The following is a 24,432-nucleotide window of genomic DNA, read 5'->3' on the forward strand; positions in this document are numbered from 1 at the left end:
TGGAGGGGCCCGAGGGAGCGCCCTCGGACCCCAAGCAGCCCACTGAACTAATTCCGGCATGGGACCAGAGACCCCACGGCGTGCTGAAGCTGTGGGACCCGGGCATCCCCCAATTCTTTTAACCTGTCTCTCTCTCAACTCCTCCCTCCTGAGCACAGCACAGGGGCCGCGGTTTTCCTGAGCGCAAAACGGAGACGCCGATCCAGCCAAAACAGGACGTGAGCGCGCTTGCGGGAGTCCCCAGGGGGCGGGGGCGGCGACCCCCGCCCACCGCAGTTAGATACTTAAACCCACCTCCCCCACGTGTGCTTCCTTTTGGACCCGGCTGTGGAAGGAGCATGATGGAGGGGCCCGAGGGAGCGCCCTCGGACCCCAAGCAGCCCACTGAACTAATTCCGGCATGGGACCAGAGACCCCACGGCGTGCTGAAGCTGTGGGACCCGGGCATCCCCCAATTCTTTTAACCTGTCTCTCTCTCAACTCCTCCCTCCTGAGCACAGCACAGGGGCCGCGGTTTTCCTGAGCGCAAAATGGAGACGCCGAGCCTCTCTCTAGGTTTCTCCATCTTATGAGCACCATAAAAGGGTAAAAGTTTGTAGTGATGTTATTTCTGGTTGTACTTTCCCTGGACTTTATACAGAAACCCAAAACTGCGCGGCCGCTGCTGCGGCCGCGCGACTTAATGTCATCTTAGTATGAGCAATATGTAATGGTTCCTTTCTAATGGGGCGGACTTTTGTGGGAGATCCTAATAGTAAGTCTGTTGCTGAAATATTGAAGGCAATCAAAGTGGTAGCCATCTCACTAGACTGAACTAAGCTATATCCCCACGCCGGCTGAGAAGAAATTTTCTTCTTTATCGGGAAGAAACGCGGTGTGTCATCAACTACAGTGTGATGTCCATTAAGCAAACAGACCTGGTGGCGTGGGAATGGGATATAAGGGGAAAAATTATGTACAAGGAACAGCGGGACGCTGGTGGAATCTCGAGCCGGAGCCGATACCAGCGCAAGACCTTCGGTTCCAGAGACTGCTTGCAGATACTCTACAAGTCTATCAACTAAGCCAGAGCCCCACGCCTGCTGATGATGGGAAATAACCATCCTTTTCGGTTTTTTTTTCCCTTGTCAGACAGCGTGGCGATTACTAAACAGGCGTGAACTCGGTGGTGCGGGGCAAGGGGGAAAAAGAAAAACTATGTAACAAACAGCGGGACTTAATATCTCTATATTCTTAGCAATGGAGAACTATCAAATGCCTCCTTGGCAATAGGACTGCTTTTCTTTTTGGGGGGAAACCCCAACAACGGTAGTGAGTTGTGTGTTGAAACATGGAATGTAATCGAAATAAGGCGTAAACGAAGTGAAACATATCATGTGCAAGGGTTGGGACTGGGGAGGTGGGAGGGGGCGGCAGGTATACTGGGGGGGTTGGTGATGGAAGATGGGCACTGGTGAAGTGAAGGGTGTTTGAGAACTGTATAACCGACATAATCCTGAGAACTATGTAACCCTCCACATGGTGATTCAATAAAATTTAAAAAAAAAAAAAAGAAAAAGAAAAATATCATGGCTATCCTTACTTCACGAGCCCTGTGTGTAATGTGTTGGAGAGTACTGCCATTTTGACAATGTTAATCCTCCTCATCCATGAGTAGGAGATATGTTTCTATTTCCTTGTGTCTTATTCCTTTTAATAATATTTTGTAGTTTTCTTTGTATAGGTCTTTCATCTCTTTTGTTAGGCTGACTCCTATTTTCTGAGGCACAATTGTGAATGAAATTATTTTTTAAGTTCTTTCTCTTCTATTTCACTATTTGCATGAAGAAAAGCCATGAGATTTTCCATGTTGATTTTGTAGCCTCCCACTTTACTATACAAGTCTATTATCTCTAGGAGCTTCTTCTGTAGAATCTTTGGGCTTTTGAAGTATAATATCATGTTATCCACAAATAGAGAGAGTCTGGCTTCTTTTTTAACCTGGATGCTCTTAACTGCTATACGAGTGACTTCCAAATATTATATTGATAGTAGTGGTGAGAGTGGGCACCTTTGTCTTGTATCTGATCCTATTGGAAGACTTTCAGGTTTTCACCATTGAGTACAATGTTTAGTGATACATAATCTTGTAGAGGAAAATATGAGGAAACCATTCAAAGAAAGTAAGTATATGGGCCACATTTATACAACCAGCTAGTTATAGAATTATAAAATCAATCTCAATCTTTCTCATAATATAGTTGTAAAATATCACTATTTGTGGTGTACAGTGTTACATCTGAATACATTATCTCATGTCACTCATTCCTATAACCTGATCTTTACATAATCTTTAATTAAGAACTATTTTCATTCTCATTGTTTAAATGAGAATATAGGAAAAAATGATATGACTATCACAGTATTGCTCAGCTAAATGATTACTCAATGTATTAGAGTAAGAGTAAAACTTTCTATTTTTCCCTTTAGGGTAAGGATGCTTATGACTTTCAGAACACAGACATAACTCACAGGGGTGCTCAGGAGTCTATGCATATTTGTGTAATACACAATAGCTCACACAAGCAGCAAAGCAGCAACAAGGAGATTTTTTAATCAGTGAAGTGTTCCACAAGAGTTAGCAAGATAAATGAGATAAATACCACTTGCCTGGCTAAAATTTCAACTAACAATCAGGTTTCAAACTACTCACAGGTGGTCTCCTGAGAAGGCATTTAATTTTTTACTACAGGTAAAATTTATCATAGGAAAGAGTAAATCATCACTCTTTTTTATAAAACAGTTAAAACTGGAGACAATAAATTTTATTCCTAAAGGTGTTCAGAGGATGTGGCAGAATGGATGAACTATAGAGATTCTTCCACATTTTGTTACCCTTTCCATACTGTTTATTTATCTATGAATGAGTGAAGAAAAAATAACATTTTGCATTTATAAATCTATTTAACCAACTTTACCACTTAACTCCTTCTTGTAAGTATATCTAAGTATATTTTTAAAATTTCACTTACCAGTAACCTCACATAAAAATTCACTTAGCACATTTTTATTCTTATTAATGGTTATCCCAATATTCCATTAGGCTCATATATCATAAAATAATTTAACACTTCCCTAATACTGGGCAATCAGGTCGCAATGTTATTATAAATATTTAGTGAGAATATTAGAAATACTTTCAAAAACATGATCATTGTTTTATATGATCTCTTTAAGAAAAATTCTAATCACTAAATTATTGAGTCAAAGTAAAGTTGACAAATTTTAACTCACCAAGTTCTGAACAAAACTGTTTGGCTTCTAAGAAACTGTGCAATGACTGGTCAGATGTGTAACAGTGACCCTTATATTGGATCCACTGTGACTTATTCTGTTTTGCTGCTGGACATCTTGAGGAATATGTATAAGAGGAAACCTCTTTACCTGGAAAAGTGTTAGACAAAAGTGTAAAATGAGTAGAAAATTGGCTGAGTTTTAAAATCTCATTAAAGGCCCTAACTTGATATTGGGGCTCCTGTGGCTACGAAACATTCAGCTCTATATACATATCAGAAAGAGCTACACTTCATTCCTAAGAGTTTATATTCTAATTAACTTTTGGGGACTATTTAAAAAACTTAGAAAATACAGAAAAGTATGCAATCCTCTAAAAGAAATTTAGAGAATGGTAAAATAAATAGGAAAAATAAGAAAAGAAACAAAGGGTGGGCAGACTGATAATAACTTTGAAATCATTGAAATTCTTTGTTAGAATTTCTTTTCTTGACGATAGAAAGCTAGCATTACTTTTCAATATTAAAACATTCTGAAAACCACAGCCTGCCTCTATGGAAGGTGTTTTTCTTCTCTTTTTATCTCTTCTCTATCTCTCTTTCTCTCTCTTCTTTTGGGCATTGTGGTTTGCAATATTGATACTGAAAGGTTATCAAGAATATCCCTTTACCTACTTTTAACACAGCCTACAGAACTATTTTTTTAAATTAAATTAAATTATTTATTTTGCTTTTTTGGTCAGGCCTGGTGATGCTCAGGGGTTACTCCTTGCTCATGCACTCAGGAATTACTCCAGATGGTGCTGGTGAACCATATGGGATGCTGAGAATTGAACCCAGGTCTGCCGTGTACAAGGCAAACACCTTACCTTCTGTGCTACCGCTCCAGCCCCTACAGAACTATTTTTAAAAGGAACATCTCAATCCTTAAAAAACATTGTTGAGTGAGTTTAAAATTCATAAATTCTAGAGCAAAATTTACCTCATCATATAGAAGGATAAGTCTTTGAAACAAATTTCTTGAGTACTGACTACATCTGTTTCTCTCTACAAAGTACAAAAAATTGTATTCATAGGACTCGTGAATTAACTTTGAGAAAATATAAAAATTCTTCTGAATACTTATGGGCATAAACAAGTGTTGTATTTTAGTAAATGTGTAGTTATTCAAAATGAAGACTCACGTGTTTTTAATGTATAACAAATAGCACCATCCTTAATTGAATTGCATTTTTCATGTTTCCAAATTCCTTTTGGATCCAAGACAACACAATTTCCTTCAGATATTTTCTCTTTCCATGGAATGTAGTCAAATGCACTGCCATCAGACCATTCAAAGTTTGATTCTCTTCCCTATTTGAAGAATAATAGAGAAAAACTGATTCCAGATATACAACTAAGAATGTACTGACACATCTACACAATGGAATACTATGCAGCTGTTAGGAGAGATGAAGTCATGAAATTTGCTTATAAGTGGATTGACATGGAGAGTATCATGCCAAGTGAAATGAGTCAGAAAGAGAGGGACAGACATAGAATAATTGCACTCATTTGTAGAACATAAAGTAACATAATATGTGACTGACAGCCAAGGACAGTACACACAAGGGCCAGGAATGTTGCTCCATAATTGGAAGCCTACCTCATAAGCTGGGGGAGAATGCAGCAGGAATAGAGAAGGAATCACTAAGATAATGGTGGTTGGAGGAATCGTTCGGGATGGGAGATGAGTGATGAAAGATAAAGGACCAAACATGATAACCTCTCAGTGTCTGTGTTGCAAACCATAATGCCCAAAAGTAGAGAGAGAGTTTGTGGGAAATTGTTTGCCATGGAGGTAAGGGAAAGGGTTGGAAAGGGAGGGTATACTGGGGACATTGGTGGTGGAGAACGTGCACCGGTGGAGGGATGGGTGTTTGATCATTGTGTGACTGTAACTCAAACATGAAAGCGTGTAACTATATCTTATGGTGATTCAATTTTAAAAAAAAGTACCAACAAAGAACACTCATATTTTAAGAAATATTAGGATGTTAATTACTTACTTGGGTAGATCCATTTGCAGGATCTTTTAATTTTAATTTTAGACACTGAGATTTCAGGCAAAAAATACTCCAGCATCTCCAACACACTCCAGCACAGAGTCCTTCCCTCCACCAGTGTCCCGGTGTCCAACACCCCCCCACCCCCCATCTCCCCATCACCCACTATGGTAAAACTTCCTCCTTAAGTCCAGTTCTCAGGGCTGGAATAATAGCAGAGCAGGTAGGGCATTTGCCTTGCACACAGTCAACCCAGGTTTGATTCTCAGCATCCCATATGGTCCCCTGAGCACTGCCAGGAGTAATTCCTGAGTGCATGAACCAGGAGTAACCCCTATGCATCTCCTGGTGTGACCCAAAAAGGAAAAAAAAAAGACCAGTTTCTTTACCACTGGGCATTTGTTATTTCCTGACTATGTTTCTTTGTATCTCAGGAATTCATTTTTTTATATACTCAACTAAGGCATTTGATCTGGCACAATCCAAGTAGGACTTTAAATTTAGAGACAGAATTATTAAATTCTCTAAATTTACTCTATTGTTTATGGAACACCTATTTCATGAGTTTACATAATACTTGAAATTAAATGATGTGCTTCCATTTGTCACCGTTATAGATTTACTATCCAACCTTCATTTTATACTAAATATATATATTTTTCAGTTCTACAGTTTTTGTGGTGTGGATGTCTGGTTACCTTTTCTGATAACTGAGAAGTCATTCAGGAATTAGAGTAAGAAAATACTTCCCAAGAAACCCAGAAGGGAAGATTACTTTTCAATTTTTCTCATTCTATAATCAGAATTTACCATCCTTTTAAACCTACCCCCCCCCCATTTTGTTTTAAGACTATTTAAATTTAGCCTTTAATTTGAATCTCAATAGAGGTCTATTTTTATATATGCAACATGACTATATATGTGAATATACAAATTAATTGCATTCAAACAGACACAAAAGACAAAAGACATGTCTACCAGCATAAAAGTATTTCCAAATAATGCTATAAACTTATAGGAAAAAATGGGAAGAAAATATACATTTATTAATCCTGACACTTTTAAAGAATTTTACTTGATCCTTATATTAACATTTGTATTCATCTTCAAAGTAATTCTGTATTAAAGAAAATATTATCACCCTGGTTTTACACATGAGGTAATAAGTTTATGAAGTTTTTAATGCCTTCCTCATGATTATCCAATACATAAATGAAAGACCTAATACTAATAAACCAAGCTATTAGTATAAGAACTCGGAGGGTTTTTTTGATCTATGCTATTCCTTTTCACTACCTTTTCAATTGGTCTGAACCAAATATTTTATTATTTTTATTTTTCTTGGGGGGGGTCATATTCGGCAATGCACAGGGGTTACTCCTGACTCATGCACTCAGGAATTACTCCTGGCAGTGCTCAGGGGACCATATGGGATGCTGGGAATTGAACCCTGGTTGGCCTCGTGCAAGGCAAACACCCTACCTGCTGTGCTACCGCTCCAGCCCCTGAACCAAATATTTTAAAGAAAGAAAAAGAGGAAGAAGATAATAGTGCCTGACATATTAGAAGCTGGTTAAGGGTGGCAGGAGGGAAACTGAAAAAATTTGATGAAGGGAAGTGAACACTACTGAAGGGACTGGTGTTGAAATATTGTACTCCTGGAACTCAACCATGAATAACTTTGTAACTATGTAATTCACAGTAGTTCAATAAGAAAAAACTCCCCAGTGTTACAGGGGTAGTGTACATATATTAAGCTACTGGGTCCTTAGGATGGCCTGGTATTATGCAATACAAAGTTGTCACGGTCACTTGCTGTAGAGTACTATTCAAAAATAGTTTTCTTTTTTCAAATGTTTATTTTATTTTGTGTGTGTGTGTTTTGTGCTACACCCAGTAGTACTCAGGACTTATTTCTGGCTCTGTGCTCAGTAATAACTCTCGGGGTGCTTGGAGGACACTGCAGTGTTGGGGATTGAATGGGGATTGGTTTGCATAAAGGCAAGGAACTTATCCCCATGCTATCACCGCAGCCCACAATTCTGGTTTTTCTCTTGTTGTGAAAAGATAAAAAATATTGTTGTGCATTATTTAAAATGAACTAAATAAATTAATCAGAACTTAATCTGGCATTACACTCCAAATTATTATCTTTTGCTCAAATTTCCAACAGACAAAAAACAGATCTGAAAAATTTTTGGAAAACAAAAAAGACTTACATCATGACTTGAGAGCCCAACCCACAGTGGATATCCATCACGTTTTGCAATATCTTCTAGGAAGAGCTGGCCTTTTTGGTCATGGACACTTGCTAAATAACCTCCACTTTGAGAACATGTTTGTAATGCTTCATACCATGTTAGCTTTTTTTGAATAACATTATAAATAACATCTTCATATGGAATAAACTGTGGCAGAGTAGTATTATATTCTTCCTTGTATTCAACTATAATATTAAAATAAAAATATTAGTAATTACAGTTATTAAAATATATATTGCATAAAACTGGATTTTTCAAAAGTTGTAAGTTGAATTTTTTGTAAAAGGGAAGGTCAAATGCTTTACTCCTTATTGACATAGCATATATATATAAATTCTTAATATTATAACGTTTAGGTAGTTAAATAAAACCCAAATCAGGGGCTGGAGCAATAGCACAGCGGGTAGGGCATTTGCCTTGCACGTGGCCGATCCGGGTTCTAATCACAGCATCCCGTATGGTCCCTTGAGCACCGCCAGGGATAATTCCTGAGTGAAGAGCCAGGAGTAACCCCTGTGCATCGCCGGGTGTGACCCAAAAACCAAAAAAAAAAAAAACACACCAAAAAAAACCCCACCCAAATCATTGTTTTTATCTAAAGAGCTCACTTTTCTGTTTTTGGCCACATCTGGCAATGCTCAGGGCTTACACCTGGCTCTGTTCTCAGGATCACTCCTGGCAGGCTCAGGGAGCCATATAGGATGCTCAAACCTGGACTGGCTGTATGTGAGGCAAATGCCCTATGCACTGTACTCTTGCTCTGGCTCCAGAGCTCACTTATTAGTTGGGAACAGAAAACAGCATTTGAATGGAAGGGAAAGAATAACCTATTGACATATTCAGCATTAACTAAGGAGATTCTTCTGAATTAAAGGTGCCAGAGAGTCTATTGGATAACCAGGTCTTCTAAATTTAGATCACGTAAGATTAAGACTTAAATAAGGTAACAGGAAAAAAAACTTTTGAAAACAACACACTAATAATAACAACAAAACCACTAAGACAAGTGTATTTCAAAGGAATGTTGGAGTCAAATGAAATCATAGCTCCCAATGATCAAAACTGAAATAATTTAAGCAGTACAATAAATAACATTGCATTATAATCTAAAGTATAAATCACCATGAGTTCATACTGATACAATAATGATTGAATACATTTTAAAACTTGGGAGAATAGACAATTGTGTTCAATAAAATTCCAAATAATTTATATATTTATTTTGTCCATTCAGAGAGGTGAAGGACAACTTTGTATTTTATAACTCGTGGATTGATTGAGCAGTGACTTGATGTCCTTATAAGAATATAGCATGAAAAATGGAAAAGGAATCACTTCATTGTGGAGTAAGCTAGTAAACATTACCTTGAGCCATGTGATGAAGGTTAAAATCAACAGTAATAGTGATGTGATATTCTCCATGATACTAATTCTATGGATTTCTCCCAAACCTTATTCCAGAACCCCAATTTAATAATGAGAAAAAAACATAGTCAATCTAAATTCTACAAAATATATGACTGGTGTTTTTACAAAACTGTCAAGGTCATCAAAAGTAAAAAAAAGCCTTAATAATACCATTGAGGCTATGAGCTTTGTGTCAGTAGAGAAGCCTTAGACATTTAAGCTATAAGTTCTTTTTCTTTGGGTTGAGGGCACACCAAACATTGCTTAGGGTTTGTGTTCTTAGGGATCACTCCTGGATTCAACCTTAACTGAGTTGAATTCAACCTTAACTCAGTTGGATCTGACCATACCAGGTTCTGGGGAGTGAACCCAGGTCATCTGTGTACAAGGTGCAAAGTAAGCACCCTACTCTCTTCAGGCCCTGCTATGAGCCTTTTAAAGGCTGACATATTTAAAAACTGATTTAAGGAATTAGACAATATTGAAAGATATTCATTTTTAACTGAGGATACCAAAAATCTACCCAATTACATTTTGCTATGTATAAAGATGTATAACAAGGTATATTTTTTATATATAACATTTATGTGTCAGTGTATTTTGCATATAACACTTATGTGTCAACCTTAATGTCCGACCAGTATTTACCTCTAATGCAATCCATTTTTTCATTATTGCTGTTTTTATTAATCACTTTTACTTCTTCAGTAAAAGTGATTAATAAAAAAAGTGATTACTAAGCCAATATCAAATAATCTAAGAATAGCCTACACAAAATAAATAATGCAAAGTGGGATAGAGATGTGACTCAGTGGCACAGCAGCTGCTTTGCATGTAAGAGGCTTTGAGTTTGATCCCTGTCATCACCCTGCATGCCACATGTGATCCCAAAAGTTGGGATCACTGGTGACACAGCAAAAGTGTGTGAACTACTCCACATCAAGGGTGTGCAAGAACTACACGTGAAATGCAATCTCCCCAACAGGCACTTCAACTAGGTGTGAGAACCTCGTGACTGCAACAATAACTAAGAGAAGGGGAAGGCCTAAATAACAGCAAGGAATTTAGACATTAGTGTACTTACCCATTTCAATCTTACAAGCAAGAATGCTATGCTGTTGAAAATACAGCATTTCTTCAATAACATTAAAGGTCTGAATATCCCACAAGCCTTCAGTATTCAAGCCAGCAAAGAATTTGCTATTCTTTAGAGCCGGTCTCCCTCTTTTCCAGTTTGTATATGACAGCATGGTCTTGTCAGTCCACATAAGGGAATTATCTAAAGGAAAGATTTTTTTTTATGCGTAGAGATTAAATCAAGAACTAAATTACAGTTGTGAGGTTAATACTCAAGCTCAGCTATGTTTTTTCTATTTCCTCTCCATCTAAAGGTTGCATGCGGTTAACCCTGGCATTGCATATGATACTATGAGCTTTAGCAGGAGTGGATACCTGAGCACAGAGCCAGGAGTAAGTCTTGATTACTGCCAGGTGTGGCCCCAAAGTGGTATGCTCATACTTTAAAATATTATGTGATTAAAAAACTTATATACAGTGATAGGAGTTCTAGGACTATCTGCATAAACTTTGAAACCTTTATGCGGATTAGAAATCAATCACAGTCCCCCCAATTATGGGCTCAATCCCTGGTGCTGCAAAAAATAACATATTGCATATCATTTATATGAAATGTTCAAAATAGTGAATCTGTAGAGACAGAAAGTAGGTTATTGGCACTTGAGAGCTGGAAGATGGGACAGGAAATGAGAAGGTATGTCTCATGAGGATAGTGTTTGTTTTTGCAGAAGTGATGGTTGTATAATTCTATGAGTACACTCAAAGTCATTTAAATTGTGAATAATAATAAATGGATAAATTATGAGGTATGTAATATATATCTCAACAAAACTGTCAGAAAGAAAGTTGATATGCATATTGAAATTATGAACTTTTATGAAGAGTCATATTACTTACAGATAGATTATACAAATTGTATGTAGGTTATCACCTGTATATCTCTTGCTGTCCTGATTATTTCCACCTTCTTTTGAATCTCTGACAGCAACAAGCCTAAATGCTTAACTCTAGCACTGATACAAAGAAGCACTGTATTCTGTGGCACTTGTTTACTTCTTTATATAGCAATAAAACAATAAATGTAAATAAACAATAAAACAATGTAAATTAATAAGCACTATATTTACACTAAACTTATATGTTGCTTGAAACAGCATTCTATATATATTACAAACTTTTATAAAGAAGATTATTGAAAGGAATTCTACAGTTATTTTTTTAGAGAAGTACTTTCTAGAACACAGAAAGTATCTTGTTCTATAATATGAGACTGACACCCAAGGACACTAGAGACAGGGCCAGTGACATTGCTCCATAGTTGGAAGCCTGCCTCATGAGCTGGGGGAGAAGGCAGCTGGGATAGAGAAGGGATCACTAAGATAATGGTGGTTGGAGGGATTGTTTGAGATAGGAGATGTGTGCTGAAAATAGATAAAGGACCAAATGTGATAGCCTCTCATTATCTGCACTGCAAACCATAATGCCCATAAGTAGAAAGAGAGTAAGAGGGAAACTGTCTGCCATAGAGGCAGTGGGAGGGGTGGGATGGGGTGCGGGGAGTGGTAGGGATACTGGGGACATTGGTGGTGGAAAATGTACTCTGGTGGAGGGATAGATGTTTGATCATTGTATGACTGAAACTCAAACACGAAAGCTTTCAAGCTGTATCTCATGGTGATTCAGTAGAAAAAAGAAATAAAATATCTTGTTCTTCTGTTTTATTTTTAAAAAACCCTTAATTTTAAGATTACATTATATTTTTAGGTCACACCTGGAGGTACTCTGGGATTAAATACTATTTTGGATACTGAAGTAATGAAACAATAAATGTAAATTAACTTAATATGCATTATATTTACACTAACTTGTTGTTTATCCATGAGCTGGAGCAAGGAAGGCTTCAACAAGTGTTGGAAAAACTGGTTGGCCACATGCAACAAAATGAAAGTGGTAACATAGGGTCCTCTCACCAGCTATCTGACCTAGTTGTTCTAGAGTTGTTGGAAGTGGTCCCTGGGCACCCTGAATAGGACTTAGGAGACTCTCTCCCTCAAATCAAATCACAACTGTCCTGGCATTTATATAAATTATGCTAAGCACACAATTAAAATTATATTAATAAATACATATTTTTAAAATCAATACATAAGTAGTTTTGAATATAGTATGATATAAGTAGGGAAAAAAGTATATTTAGAACTTACTTTCATAAGTGAGACCTAACAGAACCCATGAAGCCATATAATTGAAGTGTAGAAGTTGTTCAAGAACAAAGTTGTTCTCATTTTCATCTCGAATACTCAGAATATGTGATTTGGGATCTGTTAAAGAAAAAAAAAAGTCACAAATTTATACAAGTACTTATTACTTGTTCAACTTACTTAAAAAATGAAACATAAACTTAATTATCAAATTACTTTACAATTAGCTATACACAGTTACTTAATTTAAAATATATGTGTTAGGCAGATTTGGAATAGTGGATGTTTCTCAGTCTTATTCTAAGAACGCTTCTTCGTAGAATGTCTTTCAAGACTAATTCTAGAGAGCACACTTTGGAAAATAATTATTTGATATTTTGCATGGAAAATTTCCACCAAATTCAAAGATTTGTTGTTTAGCAATCACAAATTTTAGGTGAATTTCATAAGAAATATCTAAAGAATATTAAGAAATAAAAATGTGAAATGTATATTTCTTTCAAGCAGGACTGTTTCTTTGTGATTTATCTATGCTTTTAACCACTCAGACAAACCTATTTTCTCTTTGCCCATAGCCAAGCTTGATTTAATATGCAGTCCTTTGCTTCCTACAGTAATTTCTCTTTTTTAAAAAGTAGAATCCATTTTGTTTAAACATGCAAAAGTGGAATGAATTCTGCAATGAGCAGGTTATTGCTGAAATCCTCATTTTAAGTAAACACCAATTTCAACACTTAAACACTGACAATGTAGAACTCAGGAGATATATATTTTTGAAATCCTGTTACAGTGGAAATAGGAAACAATTATAATACACTGAGGTAAACTTTTAAAAATGAGTATAATACAATATGTAATAGCAATAAAATATACATACTCAATTTCTGGCATTTAGAGTGAACTTCCTCTTGTGTTTTTGCTGTATGTCTATTCTTTGTAATCAGGAAATTGTAGCAACTATTCTGAAATGGTATCCATGGAGTATTTAGAACAGGAGATGGACATTGAATGTTGTAAGTGGGTTTGACCTCTTTTGCAGTCTCATCTAGAAAAAGAATTAATGGAAAGAATCATTATTTCAGGTATAAATGTTAAATCCTGCTCACAGTAATTATACTTGATTTGTAGGACATATCCAGGAAGCCCAGAAATAATAGCTTGGCAATGCTTTCTCTGTTTATGTTAAATATAGTGTGACCTATTAACTGGCTTTCATAGGAAGGAAATTATCACAATTTTCTTTCCCTTGCTTCAGAGTGAGTGGGAAAATGTAAAAATCAATAATATCAGTTTAAATGCATTTTCTGTTTTCCTTCATCATTATCTAACTTCAAAGAAAAACTATATATCCATTAATAACACACCCATGTGTCACTTCAAAAATTCACCTTTAAGTTTCTTATTTATTCTCTAATTTTAAAGTAAAATTTAAATGAAGTAATTAATACTTTAAATGAATTATTGCTTTAGTTACAATAGAAATAGTTTAAAACCTGTTATTTAGAAAACTCTATGGGTTCCCCCATTTTATGAAAAGGCTACATATTCAATAATAATAAAATATTATAATACTCTTAGAAACAAATAAAACTGATTTAATATATAGCAGAGATTATTCAGTATTTCCACAACTCACAATTCTGTCTGTGAAGCAGTGTTTAGTTTTTGCTAGAAACCATAAATGTAGATTTCCTGGTGTTTATAAAACCACTTTCCTCTGACTGGGCCAGAGATAAGCACCTGACTCAAACTCAGTCCATTAGATTCTCTCTATGTGAACTCAGAGTTAGTTAATTTGACTTCAACTGTGGTTATAACTAGAAGCTGGAGAATGTTCTCACATTTCAACAGAAGCAGAAGAAGCAGAAATCATATAAAGAGAAAAAGGCAGGTCCATAGACAGATATAGACAGGATAGGTAAAGAGAGATGATCTTTGGGCTCTTGAATCCCATTCAGCTCTTTACTGCCATTTCTCATGAGACAAAACTCTCTTTTGAGGGGTGTGAAGGGGAGGGACTCAAAAGCAGGGCTTAGGAAACAAGGGAACTATTACTGACAATACTCAGTCAACTGGGCTTATGGTTCAATGCTAGAGCCTGGTGATGAGGGAACGCTTGAGTTCAGCAATGCAGGGGGTCACCAGCACTATATTCTATGGTGCTCGGTGGAGCCTGTGTTGCCAGAGATCAAACACAGGTTCTTGCACATTCAAAGCATGTACCCCTAAGCTAATTTCCCAGCTCTCCACATCTATTTTTGTCTATAGCAGTGTGGACCAAAAACTGAAAGAAAAAAAAAAAAAGACAAGAACAAGATAAAAATATAAATGCAAAATGTATATAGATGAAGCTATTAGGGTTTTTAAACTAAAGTTTCAATAACCATTTTCAGCTGGCATAAGAATAAAGATAAACCATTTTCAAAAGTGACATTACTGATAAAATATTTGACATGCAATTATATTCTAATTGAATTCATATTTTGTTGTAAAAAAGGGCAATTCTAATTTCTGAACAATTTAAAAATTTAATTAAAAAATTCCTCCAAAATTCTATTCATGGGAATGTTAATAATATATAAATTATTTGAAATCAACATACTTCCTGCAGCATAGTAGCAAATAGCACCTGGTTGATAAGCATTGCACTCTGATGTTTTCCAGAATCCATCTGTGTCTAACACTACACAATCTTCAAGTTGCTCATTATTATTATCATCCCAGCGACTAAACTGAAGACGCTTCCCATCTGACCAACCAAAATTGAGTTCATCCTATAAGGAATAGACACACACTTCAGGTCACAATATTTCACTTATTAGTGTATATATATATATATTTTTTTGCTTTTTGGGTCACACCCGGCGATGCACAGGGGTTACTCCTGGCTTTGCACTCAGGAATTACTCCTGGCGGTGCTCAGGGGACCATATGGGATGCTGGGATTCGAACCCGGGTTGGCCGCGTGCAAGGCAAACGCCCTACCTGCTATGCTATCACTCCAGCCCCTATTTTTTGACCCTCATGGTCAGCCTAATAATTTTCACTTTACCACATATTTAACACACACTCAATGTGCTGGACATTGTTCTAAGTATTCTACAAATATTATCATGGGGCTGGAGAGACAGTACAGGAGGTATGGCATTGTTGCCTTTAATATAGCTAATCCTGATTAAAATCCTCAGCACCACATATAGTCTCCATGAGCACTTGCCAGGGGTAACTTCTAAGCACTGAGAAATAAATATTCCCTGAGCACTGCAGGATATGGCCCCCAAGCAAACAAACAAACGAAAAACCTGAAAAAACTACTACTTCATTTAATCCTCATAACAACTATAAGTGATAGTTACTATTATTATGTTTATTTTACAGATGAAGAAACTGAAGCCATGTAATATGGAGTAAGTGACACAATATAACCGTCATTGCTGGGTTTCTTATCCAAGCCACTAGGCCTAGAGTCCTTCTATTGGCCCACACATAACTAAAACTGTTGGTTGCTGGAAATCAGAAAGCTAAAATGGAGTAAAGACCATTAAGCTAATGACGATAGAGTTCAGTGGAAAGAACATGAGCTTCAAATCTAAGATACCTAGTTTTAAATTCTGCCTCAGTTATTTACGAGTCTTGTTTATTATGAATTTTATCTTGCCAAGTTTTCATCTCCTTACCCACTAAATGGATGTCACCAAACATCATGAGGCCAGAATAAATTTGACAACATGTGTAAAACACATAAGTCGTGGCTAGCCATACATTAGAAGAGCTACATAAATCTCAGTGCCCTTCCTCTTCATCCTGCATCATCTCACCCCACTGTTTTCACATGTCTTTGAGAAGCTTATGCATGCATAGTGTGTATATATATATATATACATATGTATACATACATATCTATATGTATGTGTGTATATATATATAATATATATATATATATATATATATATATATATACAGCACAGCATGTAGGGCATTTGCCTTGCATGCGGCCAACCTGGGTTCAATTCCTCCGTCCCTCTTGGAGAGCCCGGCAAGCTATGGAGAGTATCCTGCCTGCATGGTAAAGCCTGGCAAGCTACCCCTGGCGTATTCAATATGCCAAAAACAGTAACAAGTCTCACAATGGAGACGTTACTGGTGCAAGCTCAAGCAAATCGATGAACAATGATACATACATACATACATACATATACACACATACATACCATACACACACACACACATATATATATATATATGTATATATATATATAGTGCATTGAAAGTTTGTGGCCATTTATCTTAACATCCTAATACTGGCTTGACCACCCAGTCTTACACAGAAGGGCTGGAAATCTAGGAGATGGATTGTAAAGTGCAGATCTGATGCTGCTAGAGCGACAGGTCTGTTCTCCAGGTGCTAGAGCCATGCTGTTCTGGTCCTAGCTGACTAAGGGACATCAGTGTTTCTGGGAACCACCCCTCCAGTTTCCAGTCCTTTCTGACTTCTTCAACTTCTATGTAATTTCACTTTCACTTACTTGAATGTATACAGTTACACTCTAGACTTTATAGTCTAGAACTCCAAGGAACTGCTACATCTCAGATACTGAAAACATTCTGTTAGTCAGGCAATTTTCCTGCATAAATTTGGGAAAAGCCTCTAAAGGGTCTCTGAGCTCCTGAAATGTTTACTTTTTCCAAACTCTGCCTAGCATAAATTTTTTCTGAAGTCAAAATCTGGTACTGTTACTACTGTGCTTAAAATCTAATACTTTCCCATTGATTTTAATTTGTTTATTTATACTCTTTCTGTTCCAAAGATTTAAGGCAGTTTATGTGGGTGCTTTCTCTCTCTGTCTATCCCTCTGTTTCTCTCTGTGTCTCTTTCTCTGACTGACTCTCCCTCCCCCTTCCCCACACTAGAATGGTTGGGGAACCATGTGATGCAGGGGATTGAACCCGGGGCTCCCTCAAGCAAAACATGCATCATTCCAACTCTTTGAGCTATCTCCCTCCCCCTAAAACTGCTTGTGAAGAAACAAAATAAACATAATAAATGGTGAATATGCTCAAATGAAAAATAGAAGGAAAAAATGAAAATAGGTTAAGGGGCAAGATCCAAATTATTATTATTATTATTATTATTATTATTATTATTATTTTGCTGTTTGGGTCACACTTGGTGATGCACAGGGGTCACTCCTGGCTCTGCACTCAGGAATTACCCCTGGCGGTGCTCAGGGGACCATATGGGATGCTGGGAATTCGAACCCGGGTCGGCCGAGTGCAAGGCAAACGCCCTACCTGCTGTGCTATCACTCCAGCCCCAAGATGCAAATTGTTAAGTGGGGAAGATGTCACAGACAAGTATGATCCTAGTTGTGTTCAATATAAGTATGTTTTAAATGAGCTGATATTTTAAAGGAGTTGATGCTGTCAATGTAGGCAAGTAACTCAGTCATATTGGTGATTTGTCTTGATTTGGAAGTATATTTTGGGATAAAGAGAGACTCGAAATGAGCATTCTTCAAGACATGCATATAAGTATAGACATTACTACTCCTTTAAACTGAGATTGTGAAGATTACTGGTGGCAGTGAAAACAAGATTTGCCATTGGTAATATATTGTAGGTTTTCTCATTCATTCTCCAGTTCAATTCTGTTTATTTTTCAATTGTGGAAAAAATTATCTCCAATCACATTTTCTTAAGCCAAGTGCATGTTACTCTAATATATACATAACTTAGGATTACTTAGTACAGCAACAGGTTTTTCCTCGTTTGCTATTAATCATTTCTGAGACTGGATTATAAACAATGATCTAGGAGTCATTTATCTAACTAGGGCTATAAGTCACACATTGCACAAGTCAAGTTCACATCACATTCCTGTAATTGGCACCCTTACACAGTACCAAATGTATACAGCCTTAGATAGCTTATCAAAGTCTTCATATAATCTTTCCTGATCTTATGACTATATAAAAATATTTGCTTAACCTATGCATTTTTTGTTTGTTTTGTGGGCCATACCTGTAGATGCTCAGGGCTTATTTTTTGGCTATGTGCTCAGGCTATGTGCTCATTCCTGGCAGGTTTCAGGGGATCATATGAGGTGCCAGCAACTGAACTCAGGTTGGGCCCATGCAAGGAAAATGCCCTACCTGCTGTGCTAATAAACCAAATAAATAAAGAAATCAGGTAATCTGAGAATATTATATTTGAGCTAACAATTAGCAAGAATATTTTAGGAATGATACTCATTTGAAATGATATAGTAAAGAAAGTAAGGCTGTCTTTGATCTGGATTCAAATGCTGATTGTGAGACTTCTGGCTATACATGACTGCAATGAACTTGAATAAAGACAAGTAACAGAACTTCTATTTAGTTTGAAATGTGATAAATATTTAGCCTTGTATCATGCCCTTTGATATGTCTCAGTGTGCAGGATGTCAAATTATTGTACAGAAGGTTTAGAAAAGAAGCAAAAAGCATCCTACAATGCTGAGAGGAACACTTCACACTCATTTAAAAAAGCCAAGCAACACACACACACACACACACACACACACACACATTCTCTACATCTATCCAGGACTAGGACTTGATATGTAGTGAAACACTATTCTAATCTCCTTGTAGTATGGCTTAATTTCACTCTGCTGATTCTGAAAAGGCACTAATCATAGAATTTTACACCTGCTCAACTCCATATACTTTAAAAATTCTTCCTCCTCTTTTTGATGGCTAAAGGAACATTAGAAGCCTCTGATTATAGCTGAGTCCTTGATTCAAATAAATATAAAGAATTGCTCAACTACATATGTCCATTGAACTTTTTCTTAATATAAATAAGACATCAAATCTTTCAACTGTGTGGAAAGACCACTGCCACTAAAAATTATGCAAGTATGAAACTTATTCACTGGAATTTTAATTTTTCTGATCTTAGATTTCTTTCAGTCTGATATGAGAGGTTCTAGCAGAATAAAAAAATGTCACATTCTGGGCCAGAACAACAGTACAATCAGTAAGGCATTTGCCCTGCATGCAGTCAACTCTGGTTCAACTCCTGGCATTCCACGTGGTTTCCCTAGCACTGCCAGGAATAATTCCTGTGTGCAGAGGCAGGAATAACCTGTAAGCACTGGCAGGCGTGCAACCCCCACCAAAATAAATAAATAAAAGAAACACCATATTCCATTATCCAATTATGACAGCTGGGACACCAGCCCTGAAAACTTACATCTTGACTGGAGAGTCCAATCCATAAAGAGGCGTTATAGTGGGTGGCCTGCACAGTTAGGAATGCCTGCTGGTAAGGGTCTGTGATGCTAACCAGTTGCATATTAGCTTTGTGACACTCACTCAGAGCATCAAACCAAGTCATATTCTTCAGGATTATTTTATACAGATTATTGAGATACTTCACAGTTTCTGAAGCATTCTTCGGGGTCTGTCTGTCTTCCACTTCTGTACATAAAAAACACAGCAACACAAAAACCATCAAGTCATAGAACTTTTGCCAAATTTCTTCCCATATTAATTTACCTTAGAAATTACTTATCTACTTATTGAGAGTGGAAGAGATGGGCATGTTTTGGTGTCTGAGCAATAGTACAGTATGTAAGGTGCTTGCCTTGCAAGCAGCCAACCTGGGTTTGATTCTCAGCACCTCCTATGGTTCCTGGAGTTCCGCTGGGAGTGATCTGAGTGCAGGGCCAGGAATAAGCCCTACACCCTGCCAGATGTGGCTCCCAAACAAGACAAAACATAAAGAAACAGGTATATTTTGTAATATATCTTGAGTCAAATGCATAGTTTTCTAAAATTGGAACAAAACTGTGTTTTAGTTGATCAAATTTATGAAGGGAAAAGATATAAACAAAAAATCCCCTACAAAACAGTTACCAAATCAGGATGGGGTCAAATGCCTTCTCTGAACTGCTTCGACAAGTGAATGTGTTAGGTGTTTGCTTACAAAAATTTTATCCCTGGACAGCTCTTATGAAAAAATGTAAAAAGCCATACATAAGAGGAAAATTGTATTTGAATTGTTGGTTTACACTATTTTTCTGAATAAGGCAGTTACAAAGAGGCGATAAAAATGAAAAAGCCCACTCTAAAAAAAAAAAAGTTCTCCCTTTGGATCCGGCTGCGGAGCGAGCATGAAGGAAGAGCCCAAGGGAGCGCCCTTGGACTCCAGGCAGCCCACTGAACTAATTCCGGCATGGGACCAGAGACCCCACGGTGCGCTGAAACAGTGGGACCCGGGCATCCCCCAATTCTTTTAACCTGTCTCTCTCTCTCAACTCCTCCCTCCTGAGCACAGCGCAGGATCCGCGGTTTTCCTGAGCGCAAAATGGAGCCGGCGATCCAGCTGAAACAGGACGCTTTCGCGCGCTTGCGGGAGACCCCAGGGGGCGGGGGCGGCGACCCCCGCCCACACCAGATAGATATTTAAACCCACCTCCCCCACGTGTGCTTCCCTTTGGATCCGGCTGCGGAGCGAGCATGAAGGAAGAGCCCAAGGGAGCGCCCTTGGACTCCAGGCAGCCCACTGAACTAATTCCGGCATGGGACCAGAGACCCCACGGTGCGCTGAAACAGTGGGACCCGGGCATCCCCCAATTCTTTTAACCTGTCTCTCTCTCCCAACTCCTCCCTCCTGAACACAGCGCAGGACTTCTCCATCTTATGAGCACCATAAAAGGGTAAAAGTTTGTAGTGATGTTATTTCTGGTTGTACTTTCCCTGGACTTTATACAGAAACTCAAAACCTAATGTTATCTCAGCATCAGCAATATGTAATGGTTCGCTTTTAATGGGTCGGACTTTTGTGGGAGATTCTAACAAGAATAGTAAGTCTGTTGCTGAAATATTGAAGGCAATCAAAACGGTAGCCATCTCTCTAGACTAAACTAAGCTATATCCCCATGCCAGCTGAGAAGAAATTTTCTTCTTTCTCGGGAAGAAACGCGGCGTGTCGTCAACTACAGTGTGATGTCCATTAAGCAAACAGACCTGGTGGCGTGGGAATGGGATATAAGGGGAAAAATTATGTACATGGAACAGTGGGACGCTGGTGGAATCTCGAGCCGGAGCCGATACCAGCGCAAGACCTTCGATTCCAGAAACTGCTTCCAGACACTCTACTAGTCTATCAACTAAGCCAGAGCCCCACGTCTGCTGAAGACGGGAAATAACCATCCTTTTCGTTTTTTCGTTTTTTGTTTCGTTTTTTTTTTTTTCCTTGTCAGGCAGCGTGGCGATTACTAAACAGGCGTGAACTCGGTGGCGCGGGGCAAGGGGGAAAAAGAAAAGTTATGTAACAAACAGCGGGACTTAATATCTCTATATTCTTAGCAGTGGAGAACTATCAAATGCCTCCTTGGCAATAGGACTGCTTTTCTTTTTTGGGGGAAACCCCAACAACGGTAGTGAGTTGTGTGTTGAAACATGGAATGTAATCGAGATAAGGCATAAACGAAGTGAAACTTATCAAGTACAAGGGTGGGGACTGGGGAGGTGGGAGGGGGCGGCAGGTATACTGGGGGGGTTGGTGATGGAGGATGGGCACTGGTGAAGGGAAGGGTGTTTGAGAATTGTATAACCGACATAATCCTGAGAACTATGTAACCCTCCACATGGTGATTCAATAAAATTAAAAAAAAAAAAAAAAGTTCTTTAAAAGCACATAGAAAATCTATTTAAGATTCTAACTGTACAATAAAAGTCTAAAAACTAATTTGTTTAAAACTCACTGAGATCCATAAAAATATTTTTATTGAAAACATGGATGATTCCATTTATATGTGTGCATACATAAATATTGTTTTGTTTTATTTTGTTTTGGGGGGCCACAGCCAGTCTTGCTCAGAAGTTAGTCCTGGCTCTGCACTCAGGAATTACTGCTGGTGGGCATGAGGAACCATCTGGGGTATTGGGAAATAAGCCCAGATTGGCTGTATGCTAGGCAAATGCCCTACCCACTATACTACCACTCCAGCTCCTTCATTTATGCATTTTATTTTTTATTGGAATACAGGATATGTTTATAAAGTGTCACATCCTTTTTTTAGTTCTAAGTTTAATAGCTAACATTTATGGGCTGAGGAAATGGCTCAAGGGCTGGAGCACATGCTGCTCAGGCAGAATCCCAGGTTTCATTTCTGGAACCACATGGTTTCTGGAGCACCACTGTAAGCAGCTGTGTGTGGCCAAACCCAAACAAGAATTTTATGTTATATTAAGTTAAAAACTACAAGTTTTTCTTCCTTTTACCATGATGTGAAGTCACAATAAAAATTTTTACATATATTTATAAAATTTATGTTCCTAAGTAACACAAGTCAATCATAACATTACCAGGAGACAACTGCTATTAACAAATTTCATCTGAAGCTTAATTTTGATACTTTATTAAGCATAGTGCTGGTCCTTGAAAAGATAGCATTCTGTTTCAGATCATCTGACTCACTAAGTCAAAATAGATTTATTCAACTGAAGTTTTAAGGTACATGATTATGAGTTAATATTTATTCTTAAGCTTTTATTAAAAATTAAGATATATACACATACACATAAATAGAGTCCTAATTACCTACATAATAATCCATACCTGAATATTTCTGACAGAGAAACAGAGTATGGTATTCATTGCAGGCAGTAAAATTCCATGTTCCAATAAAACGTGACTTTGGGATGTTGACCATCATTGCACAGTGGTAGTGGGAATCTTCATCAAAAATCTAAGCAAATATATAGAAAAAATTATGTGGCTAATAGTTTGAAGACATTACCAAGAAAACTTTATTTTTTTATAATTGAATTTTCCTTCCTGTAAACATTTTACACAGGAACTGATCATGAAATTACAAGGTAAATTCTATTATACTTCCAAAGCTATAGGAATGGGTAATTAATTTCAGATGTTAGAGAAGAAAATAGGGGTGAGCTTGATAAACATATCTTTAAAATAAATTGCTAGAAGACTAAAATATAATTATACAACAATGAATAGTTAAAACAAAAATAAAAAACAGTTATTACTAATTTATTTAACATATCCAAAATTTAATTTTAGTTAATTCATTCAAATATTTTATTTGATTTGGGGTTATAGCTGGTGGTGCTTATAAGCTGGTCCAAGTTTGTTACTCAGAGAACCATAAATTGGGGATATAATCTGAACCTCCTGCACGCAAAACATGTCCTCAGTCCTGTGAGCCATCTCCCTGGCACCACAGATATACTTAAAATTTTAGAATGACAAAGTGTGTACCACACAATTGATAATTCACATCAGATAGATAATTCACATACTATACAAATAGAAATGAAAACATTCATCTACTTAGATTTCAATCAATTATATGAGACATAAAAATTTACTCCACATGTATCATCTCTGTATCTTTCTGTTATTTTTGGAACATATCACACTTAGAAATAGAAGTTTTGACTAGGAGCTATGGATTAAAATAAAAAAAAACATGTACATATATATTACTAAGTAAACCAAAAATTAAATAACTGTAGGAAAGACTATAAAAATATGAGTGCATGAGCCAGGAATAACCCCTGTGCATTGCCGGGTGTGACCCAATGACCCAATGACCCAATGACCAAAAAAAAAGAATGAAAATAAAATATAAAATTAAGGTTCATGAAAATTAAAGTTAGCAAAAGTTTATGTGCAGTCAAACATACATTATCAAATGTATTCTTCCCCTTAAAAAGAAGATGATCAAAGAATTCAGTAAGGATATTAGAAAATGAACAAAAATGTTACTGTAGGAAAACAGCATAGAAAATCAGTAAATACACACATATCTCAAGCAGTTATAGTAGAAGGAAACAGAAAGGAGAAACCCAATAATGTAGCTTTTCTTGCACAAAATGAAGTAAAGAAGAAAAACACAATGTAAGATATGATTATTCAAGAAGATTGTATCATCATGTCTATTCTACTAAATTTGAATATCTAAATGTAACAGCAATTTTCAGAAAATCATAAACTAGGTTAATTTGCAGAAGTAGAAACTTCTCTGTATGTATCTTTGGAGGAAGCTAAAATAATAATTATAGCTCATTTTGCCTCCTTTTCTTTCTCTAGTCATTGTGCAGTGACAGGGCAATGCACATACTAGACTGTAGAGCACACACACTTGATTTTG

At 37.1% G+C, this 24,432-nt stretch overlaps 1 protein-coding gene across 2 annotated transcripts in view; it reads right to left on the reverse strand.

The window, feature by feature from the left end:
- Positions 1–24,432, reverse strand: part of LY75 (lymphocyte antigen 75) — a 150,027-nt gene that overhangs the window by 62,179 nt on the left and 63,416 nt on the right. For both annotated transcript variants that reach the window (XM_055123154.1, XM_055123153.1), the window contains exons 24-32: positions 22,875–23,004; positions 19,500–19,726; positions 14,866–15,037; positions 13,141–13,308; positions 12,267–12,383; positions 10,070–10,264; positions 7,537–7,763; positions 4,457–4,625; positions 3,274–3,423 (exon numbers count right to left, since the gene is read on the reverse strand). In XM_055123154.1, coding sequence (XP_054979129.1) covers positions 3,274–3,423; positions 4,457–4,625; positions 7,537–7,763; positions 10,070–10,264; positions 12,267–12,383; positions 13,141–13,308; positions 14,866–15,037; positions 19,500–19,726; positions 22,875–23,004 — 1,555 coding nt within the window. The remainder of the gene's footprint in view (positions 1–3,273; positions 3,424–4,456; positions 4,626–7,536; positions 7,764–10,069; positions 10,265–12,266; positions 12,384–13,140; positions 13,309–14,865; positions 15,038–19,499; positions 19,727–22,874; positions 23,005–24,432) is intronic.

This window comes from Sorex araneus, chromosome X (assembly GCF_027595985.1).
Source record: "Sorex araneus isolate mSorAra2 chromosome X, mSorAra2.pri, whole genome shotgun sequence".
In the NCBI taxonomy this organism is placed as follows: Eukaryota; Metazoa; Chordata; class Mammalia; order Eulipotyphla; family Soricidae; genus Sorex; species Sorex araneus.